The sequence below is a fragment of the Rhinolophus sinicus genome, chromosome 17 (genome assembly GCF_057876585.1).
Source record: "Rhinolophus sinicus isolate RSI-liver-muscle chromosome 17, RSI-T2T, whole genome shotgun sequence".
NCBI classification, from domain to species: domain Eukaryota; kingdom Metazoa; phylum Chordata; class Mammalia; order Chiroptera; family Rhinolophidae; genus Rhinolophus; species Rhinolophus sinicus.
Window position 1 is genome coordinate 168849899 of NC_142517.1, and position 9999 is coordinate 168859897.

A 9999-nucleotide genomic window follows, 5' to 3' on the forward strand; every position below is an offset into this window, starting at 1 on the left:
AGTAAGATCCATGCTTAATAATTTATTTGGCGATAAGTGTTGGAGGGGGTTTTATTTGAACATTAATTATTTATAAGACATTCCTTTGATTCACTGTATTCAGTAATTTTTAGAGAGCTTTCAAATGAACTTCCCCATTGATCCAGCTTGTGTCCACTAAGATATTTTTGTAATGTTTGTAATGGCATTTTGGTAAATTTCATACTTCAGTGTAAAATAATTGCCATTGTGTATATTCACTCTGCTGAAGACAGTGTAGATAAACAGGTGACAAACTCTTTAGATCTGTTTCCACGTTTGTAAAATGAGGGATTACAGTTCAGACAAATTCCTTCCAGGAATTTATAGTGTCATTTTATAGTATCAATTGACATTAGAAAATGGTGTTGTGACTTTAACAAGTATAAATAATTAGATCTATTTGTGGAGTAATATGGAAATTATATGAGTTGCTCAAAGATAGAAATACAGAATGTAAAGGTTTACTCTGGAGAATAGCAGTGTGCAAACCTGAAGCATTTAACCATAGTTCTAGGTTACCAAAAGAATTGCAAAAAAATAGGAAGATTAGTAATCAAAGGTCAAAGTTAATTGTGAAAATTAGTAAAATAGCTGTTTTTGTCACTAGGATCAGGTACTTAAAAGGAATTTATATATATAAAATTTAAAAAGGGAGACAATTGTTTCCTAATATTTTAGTCATGTTGAGACAAATTCACTTTTTCAACACAAGCATTATAGCAGAACAGACTGAATGTATGTAATTTCTTTTCATGACATGAAATACCAACTTAAAGTTTGAAAGGTCTTAATTCTGTAAATGTGTTTGTCCTACATATGTAATTATGTTTGTAAGTTTGTTGTAGCTGGCTAATGTTTAGCAAGCTCTGTACATCCACCTTGTATGACGGATTATCGTTCATTTTCATCAATGTTTCATGTCAAAGCTCAATTTTGAGTGAAATTAAGTAACTGTTTTTCTTCATGCTATATTTGTTAACTGAGAAAGTAACAACCCCCTCCAGCAGCTGCAGAAATGTGATAGTTTTGTTCCCTTTAGTTTGCTTTGGCTTAGAAGTTTTCCTTGAGAACTTGACTTTATGTTACTCATTGGGCACAAATACTACCTTAATGTACACTTTTTTTTTTTTTTTTTTTTTTTTTTTTTTTTTTTTTTTTTTTTTTAAAGATTTTATTGGGGGAAGGGGAACAGGACTTTATTGGGGAGCAATGGTCAAATTGTTGTCCTTTCAGTCTTAGTTGTGGAGGGTTCTGTTCAGCTTCAAGTTGTTGTTCTTGCAGTCTTAGTTGTGGAGGGCGCAGCTCAGCTCCAAGTCCAGTTGCCGTTGCTAGTTGCAGGGGGCACAGCCCACCATCCCTTGCGGGAGTCGAACCGGCAACCTTGTGGTTGAGAGGACAGGCTCCAACCAACTGAGCCATTCGGGAGCTCAGCGGCAGCTCAGCTCAAGGTGCCATGTTCAATTTTAGTTGCAGGGGGCGCTGCCCACCATCCCTTGCGGGACTCGAGGAATTGAACTGGCAACCTGTGGTTGAGAGCCCGCGCTCCAACCAACAACTGAGCCATCCGGGAGGCAGCTCAGCTCAAGGTGCCGTGTTCAATCTTAGTTGCAGGGGGCAGAGCCCACCATCCCTTGCGGGACTCGAGGAATTGAACTGGCAACCTTGTGGTTGAGAGCCCACTGGCCCATGTGGGAATCGAACCGGCAGCCTTTGGAGTTAGGAGCACGGAGCTCTAACCGCTTGAGCCACCGGGCCGGCCCACCTTAATGTACACTTGAGTCCTCATTTTTAAAGTCGTTAATGGATGGTCTGATGTGTACTCTGTGTAATTTCGCAGGAGTAAATCATTCGTAGACGAGAGCATTGATTTTTGACTGATAGAACATAGCATATAGAAATTCAGTTGTTCTCTCCTAGAGAATTATTTAACATTATAAAAACCTCCCATTAGGCATAGAAGATTTTATAATTTGAAGACATTTAAACTGACATGCAAGGCAAATGTTTCAAGAATTTTTCAGAATTTGTTACTAAACCCATTAATTAGAAACTCCCTAATTCAGAATTTGGCAGTGTAGAGGAAGTTGGGCCTATTAACATTTACCCTCTTATTGTCTACAAAATAAACGACTTGCCATGCAAAATGTACAGGTCAAACAAGAAAAGAGGAATGTTGATGTACTTAAGAGAGTAAACTATTTTGAAGCATTTTAAAAGCATATATTAATTGATAAATTAGTCCAACACCATTTATAATTTAAAAAGTGAATTGTGTTCCTATCATCTTAATTACAGTGGAATTCTGTTAAACTTTGTTTACAAAATATTTAAAATTCAGATTGGTCTTGATGCCATACATTTCAAATCCATCATCTTTTTACTTAAATACACTTGGTACTGCATTCCAGTTTTATTGTATCAGCTACCAAGAAAATTTGATTCTGTCTTCCCAGTAAATTCTGGGTCCTTGACCCCATTAACAAAGCCGCTATTCAGGAAGGCAAGCTTTCAACTTGGATTGAACAAGTTTGCAGGTGAGGATTAAGCATGTGTGGCAGACACTTGCAGGGAAGTTTTCTTACTGCGTTGATGAGCGCATGAGAACAATGTCTGTCAGGGTTTGGTTTCCATCATTTCATGATATGTGAAGTTTTTAGAAAGAATGCTTTCATTATTTATAATATATCAATACAGCAGAATTCGTTTTTTGAAGGAGAGCATTGAAAGAAAGCCCTTTCACACTCATTCAATCACTAAGCTTTTGTTAGATTAAAGCTACCTCTTTTCTGCCCAGATTGTATGTGTTGTAGTGGGGGAAAAATACACTCTCCTGCAGTTTGCCCAGGTGGTTATTGGTGTATATAATCAGTGGCCTGAAACTGTTTACTTATTATATATTTTTTTAAAAAGTAAATAAAAAGATTACTTAATAGAATGAACGAACATGTGCCCACAGTAGTCAAAGCATAAACATATATTGCTTTATGTTCAGTTGTTCTTTGTTATTGAAGTTCCTAGACTTGATTCATGTCTTTTAATATGCTCATTACAGTTCATCTGACGTGCTTTAAACATAAATTTTGATAAATACACAGCTTGACTCTGTTCTTATTATAACTTGTTTTAGTGATCACTTGATGTAATGGCTGCCACGAAGTCAGCAGATACATATTAAATGGATGTATTGCCTCACAGTTGAGACTTGCATTGTCTGTTTCTGTCACCAATGAGCATTCCTTTCTTAAACTCAAATAGCCTTTATCACTTTTTGGAAGTTGTGAGCAATGTTACCATCCATTCCAGTAGAGTTTTCTCTCTCCTAACCCTTCCAACATCTCTATAGCATGGGAGACTTGAGAACTGATTTATTTTTCCATACATTTATTCCTTCAATAAATTGTTAAAGGCATTTTGTCATTTTCAGTGCTAGTCTGTAGTCCTTTGTTTTTCTACTGTCTGTTCCCTTTTTTATGTCAGATATGGTTTCTCACTCTTGTGCTCTCTTACGATGTCATTGATTCATTCATTCAGACATTTATTGAGCACTTACTTTATGCCAGGATACATTGATAAATGAGACCCAATCCTTTCCCTGAAATAGCTCACAGTAAACACTTTCCATTTGACCTCACCCTTTCTATTCTAACTTCCTTCCACTCACTAGCAGGGACTGTCTTGTCAGTGAGGCTCCTTTCTTCTGGCTGCCCTCTCATCCAGGGGGCTCTGTTAGCAATTTTCTATTCTCACTGTTGTCTGAAATCCTTCCTTTTTCAAGACCTACCCTGTTTCCCTGAAAATAAGACCTAACCGGACAATCAGCTCTAATGCATCTTTTGGAGCAAAAATTAATATAATATAATATAATTATAATATAATTATAATATAATATAATACCCGATCTTATTATAATAGTAAAATAAAATAAGACCTGGTCTTATAATAATTTTTGCTCCAAAAGACGCATTAGAGCTGATGGTCCGGCTAGGCCTTATTTTCGGGGAAACACTGTACTACGTTAAAGTCCGCCATTCTCTGAGAATTTGGTATTTTTTCCTCTTCTAACTCATACTGGTCTCTCATTTTTCAGAGTTATTATATTATTAATGAATTGTTAAGTAATTTTTTTCTCTTAATATTTTATGAAATAATATTCATTTTGTGCCCATTTAGATGATAACATCCATGATGGTGGAGACTTTACTTCAGTGTTCCCCAAATACTTTGGCACACATTTTCAGTTTTTAAATAATGCTTTTTGGCAAGTTTGTTTTTTGACTGATGAAGAATGATGATATTTAATAAATTTGCCATATTGCATTGGACAACGAAAGTGCAAATATTGTGCTAGTCATTGTCTTTTATAAATACAGATTTGCAGTGGTTCTGATTCGACGTGTTGTGCTTGTACCTGTGGCTAAGAGATTCTGGTTTTCATAATATTTGTCTTTACACATATTTGTTTAAAAAAATGAATCTGAAGTGCTACGAACTTCCAAAACTTTTGATGATGCTTAAAAATTAGAAATATTGGTAGAAGGTAAAACAAGTTTATATTTACTTATATATACTCCAGTACAGATGTTTGGTAGGTAAAGAGCATTTGTTTCTCTGGATACTTATGTATAAATCTGTGTACTGTGTACCAATTTTGCATGACAGATTAATACAGAGCCATTTTGGGAAAGACTTCAATTGAGATGTGTTCAGGATGTACTTAGAGACATTTTAGGAAATAGATCAGGCTGACAGGAAACTGTGGAAATGTAGAATTTTTAAAAGCTGGTTGAAAGTGTCTTGAGTGCTAATTTGGAAGGGCATTATCAGTTTGTTTCAGGAAATACACATTTAAAGTCTTCACAAAGGGCTATTTGGAGGTGAAGCTATATTACTAGAGAGAAAAGGGCATGGATAGGCATATGCAGTGTTAGGGCATCTGGAGAAGAAAATTTTGATGGAATTGTTATTGCCCCTGGGTCTCTGCTTTTTCCAGCAATAAAATAAAGTGTATATCTTTATCTGAAGCAAATGTTTCAGATAGTGACAAACGTACCATACAACTAAAGAAAAATTTATTTCTTTAGAGTCTATAGTTGTTTAGAGAATGTTTTTCATGCTTTAAAATAATTTGTGCTAACTGATCATTTCTTCTTTCCGCTTAAAAAGTGTGTGTTATATTAGAACAATATATAAATGCTTTAGATACTCTACTTTCAGTTAATATTAGGTTGGTGCAAAAGTAATTGCAGTGTTGTCAATTTTTAACCTTTTAAACCGCAATTACTTTTGCACCAGCCTAATATAAACAGGCAATATACCTGTATATTATTTTGCCACTAATGGGTTTTCTTAACATTGAGAACACGTGAGCATCCTGCTAATTACAATACAAAGGTGGACATTATAAACATAAAAGTGAACCTAACATTTAGTCACTCTTCCAGGTTATTTTTGTGTCATGAAGCAAATTCTTTAATAGAAGCTTTTTAACTCCATAAAATAACATTTTCTAATGTTCTCAACCTTAGAAATGTGATATTTTATAATGTAGTTGTCTGACTGATGGTAGATCAGATCTAGAAGTCTAATTAATCAGGGTTTCAGGATAAATGGATGTGATTTCCCACTACTCTGTATTGCATGAAGATTCACATGAAGGTTGTAGTTTTCTTTACAATTTATGTGATTGCAGGAATTAAATGCTATTTATGGTTTTTTTTTAAAATAAAAACGGATGACAGTCATATTGCTAAATTCTTATTTTTATCTTTTTCTATTCTAGATTAAAGAGTCTATTGTTGGGGAAATCAGACGGGAAATTGTAAGTGGACTTTTGGCAGCAGTATCTTCAAGTAAATCATCTAATTCTAAGCAAGATAGTCATTAAATGGAATTAATAGGTAAGTTTTCTGAATTTCTTAGTTTAGATAAATGTAAATTAGGACTTAGTTTTTAATACTTTGTTTTCTTAATATACTGGTCTGTTTAGTCTAATGAAATTTTAATTTTTAGAATGTATGTAACATGTTATCCTGTAGTGTGAAAACCTCATACGACCCCTTTTCAAATGTAAGCAAGTCAAATCTCATAATACTAATTTCTAAGGGATTATTATGTCATTTTACTGAAATTTCATTATAGTAAATAAATGCTGGAATTGGGGAAATCAGAACCTTCAAACCTGAGTCTTATTTTGATAGCATTGGTTATAATGGATTTCAGACGTGCAATTTGTGGACCAAGATTTTGAGAATTAATCACAAATTCTTAGTGTATTTTATAATTTTTTGTGTTTTAAAGAAATGTATCCCATAGGTCCATATCTAATCATGTCAATTTATAAAGAACTGTTTTATTTATTAAAATGAATTACTTTAATTTTATCTCATAGCTGTAATTTTACACATTTTACAAAATATGTATTTTGACAGTAATTCTTGGTGAATGAAAAAGGGAGTAATATACTTCATTAGAATAATATTGTTATAGAACTAAAAATATCCATTCCATAAAATATGAGAAACAAAAATATAATTTGAAAAGTATAATATATAATTTCAGCTGTAGAAAATGGGGGAAAAATCTATTTCATAAAGTAACTAACAAGAATTTCTTTTCAAAGCCAGGGATAAAAGAATTAACTCAGATGTGTAGAGATCACAGCAGGATCTTGTTTATAGATCTATATTTAGAGAATATTCTCATTTAGCTTTTTAAAGAATCTAATAATATATTTCAAAGATGTTTAATGTTCATTTCTCTTTCTTTTTTAAGGTTGGCATGGATCGTATTAGCTGTGTAATGTTGGGATTATCACTGATATACACTGGTGGAGGTGTTATTTGTGCTTCAGAAGATACTTGCTGCTAAACTGGGCTACTGTATACTGTGTACAATGTTTATTTCTTCTATGCATATCTTTTTAAAAAACATACATAGAAATAGGCACTTTGCTGACTTTCTTTTCTAAACTATCGAAACTGTAGCCATTTGAAAAGCCTAATATTTATTTGTATGTCAATATTTTCCAGTCGACTCCCTATGTAGAATTAATTTTAAAACTTGAAAACTTCCAGACTTAACCAACTTATAAATAGCATATTTCTTCAGATTAGCTTCCTTAAACACTGACCTCTGTGAGGTATTTACTGTGCAATAACTGATTCATTTGTTGAGAGCTTGAAGAAACCAATGATTTTCCCTCCACTGCTGTTAATTAGTGTCACTTCCAAGAAGAAAAATTGTTCTGTTGTGAAAAATAGCTCTTAATTCTTGAGGAAGTTACTAATAGTGGTAGGATAGAATTATATGAGGTTACCTACAACTACTTAAATGTTCTTACACTGTAAGCATTATTACTTTTCCCGAGACAAATTTAATTTTGTTATAGCTTATGTAGTATTTTTCTGTTGGAAATGTGCCTTATGTTAAACACTATGTACTTTTTGCATTGTTGAGGCTTCTTTATTATAAGGAGATGTTTCTTCTTCTGTCTTCTAGACTAAATAGAATATTACCAAAATAATGGGGCCTTCGACTTGAATGGATAGAAATAAGCTGGTTTTGTGTTTTCAAAATGGAAGTAATTTAGATTTGTTCTCCTCACAATAGATGGTTTTAATTCAGTTTTAACCATTGAGAACTATTTGGTTTTATGGAAAAAAGGAAGGTGGTTTCCTATTTGGTTATATATGTGTTAAATAAATATGTAAAGTAACAACCAAATGTTATTAGAATTGTTCCTTTAGCATTTATAATTTTCAACTCCCATTATATTTCTTTGTGTGAAATTTTAATCAAAAGTGGTTGAGATGTTAACAATATTTTTTGAAAGACAATCTAAAAGGTTTATAAATGTTTGAATTATCACACAAAGGCTGGTTTCTAAAAACAAAAAAAATATTAAAAGAATAAAGTATTTATTTTACATAACATGTTTTTAGCGCTTTCTTTTCTTCAATTACACCATGAAGAATTTGGATTAGATTTGATGTGTAACAAAGAAGATCTAAAAGAATTACAGCATATAACCTAATAGGTTGATATTCTCTGTTCCTGAAGAGGCCAAAATGTACTTTAGACTAGACCACACTGGAGAAAGAGCACATACTGATGCCTTTTGGTTCCATCTAGTTCTGTGGTCCTAATGATTGCCATGAGGCCAAGTAAAACTTTTCTTTAAAATGTAGTGTTAAACTACCAAAAAAAAGCCCATTAAAGTATTATCTTATTCTTTGGTCAATTTATTCAGCAATTTAACTGCTGAATAGTTAATTCTAATAACAGTAATGATATGTGTAAACCAAACACCCCATATTAATAGTAATACAGCCATCAGTGATTTTAATTATTCAGCTTTGTAGCCACTTTTACTTCATTTCTGACAATACAAGATACCCAGAATTTGCTAATCAAATTAGAGGTGTAACAGTTGCAAAAATAGGATGAGCCAATGGGCAGGTCACTTACTAGTATACAAATAAAATGCACCTCAACGCTATTAGAGTTTCTACTTTCCTCTCCCCATTTTAAACCTTTGTATACTTGAACATTTGAAAGCTACTATATTCAAGCCACCATGCTAGCTGCTAGAAAAGAATAAGAGAGGGTCAACAAACTAGATAGAAGAACAAGGCACATTTTTATTTATAGATAAGTTTAGGAGTACCAAGTGAAAAATGTGAAGAAGAATAAAGAGCATTTGAGAGACTATATCCTGGGGTGGTCAGAGAAGTCTTCACCAAGGAGATGTTTGAGGAAAGTCTTAAAGACTAGGACGTGGAAAGGATGGGGTTGAAGTAGTAGAGAACATTGGCAAAGTTTATCCAGAATGCATAAATTGAGTTTGAACTACTATGTGCATGATGAAAGGAATGTTTTTAAGAATGTACATTGTCTATAGTTTGTGTGTATTGTGCTAAGAGCCTGAACGAGGAGGCATAGAAGTACAAGTATCTTGCAATGGTGATTTGGAAGTTGGGAGTCACTATGAATGATAATACGGTTGGCAATAATGGGCAGCTTCTCAGACTTGAAGTACATACTGTTCCTCTAAGAATACTCATTTGAATTTCAGGAATATTTGAAATATGCATTACATCAGTTAAGAGTGTTTGCTCAGCTGGCCATCTTTTTTTTTTAAAGACTATATTTTTTGAGCAATTTTAGGTTTATGACATATTTCAACTTTTTTAGAGGAAAATAAGAATGCATGTAAAATAATGTAATGAAAAAGTATGCTTGGGGGATTCCTGACGGGATGGTGTACTATGCAGGCTCCTCACTTGAACAAATGGGAGTGTAGTGCTAGTGGAAGAATAAAGCAAAACTGAAGAAGCAGAGGTTCTTCTTTCCCCTCTCATGGAAAGGGTGAATTTATAACAGTTCTAGGAAGTGGGAAGAGGGAACATTCTATCATAATTAAAGCTGAGGATGTAAGTTTTGTAGTGAGTTGTGTATGATTGTTGGAATCATTTATGAATATTGAAAGCAATTAGCACTTATTCTGGCTGCATTCTAAATGTATAAAGTTAAGTTCATTTCTAATAGCTCCTTTCCTATAGTTTTAAAATTTCTTCTTATTACTATTAACTCAGGCCCTTTACCTTGTTTTCTTCTCACTTTCACAACTGACGCTCTAATACTCATTGAATAACTAATAGCTTGTATACAGAAAGTCAGTGTGCTCAGCAGTACATCAGAATGTACTCAAAGATAAACATTCATACCAGACAAATATCAGGGTCCGTTTCTTCATGAGAGTCTTCTTGGATACCCCAAAGGAGACTGAACCTATTGTGAACAATGATTAACCAGCTTGCTTGCTCATTCCATTCACTCCATTAAAAGTTTTCTGGTTAGCCACTCTTTTTAAGGCTCTGCTCTGAGGAAGATTAATATATAAAGAATGAATGAATAACAGCATACTCTAAGAAAAGGTAATAAAGTACACTGTTTAGAACTTTAAGTGAAAGAATCAAT

At 33.4% G+C, this 9999-nt stretch overlaps 1 protein-coding gene across 3 annotated transcripts in view; it reads left to right on the forward strand.

Moving 5' to 3' along the window:
• ITPRID2 (ITPR interacting domain containing 2) overlaps positions 1-7950 on the forward strand; it is a 92064-nt gene extending 84114 nt beyond the window's left edge. For 2 of the 3 annotated variants that reach the window (XM_074338864.2, XM_019752841.3), the window contains 2 exons: positions 5801-5918; positions 6793-7950. In XM_074338864.2, coding sequence (XP_074194965.2) covers positions 5801-5905 — 105 coding nt within the window. In that variant the 3' untranslated portion in view covers positions 5906-5918; positions 6793-7950. The remainder of the gene's footprint in view (positions 1-5800; positions 5919-6792) is intronic. The other variant, XM_019752842.3, reaches the window with a different exon arrangement.
• Positions 7951-9999: the final 2049 nt, after the last annotated feature.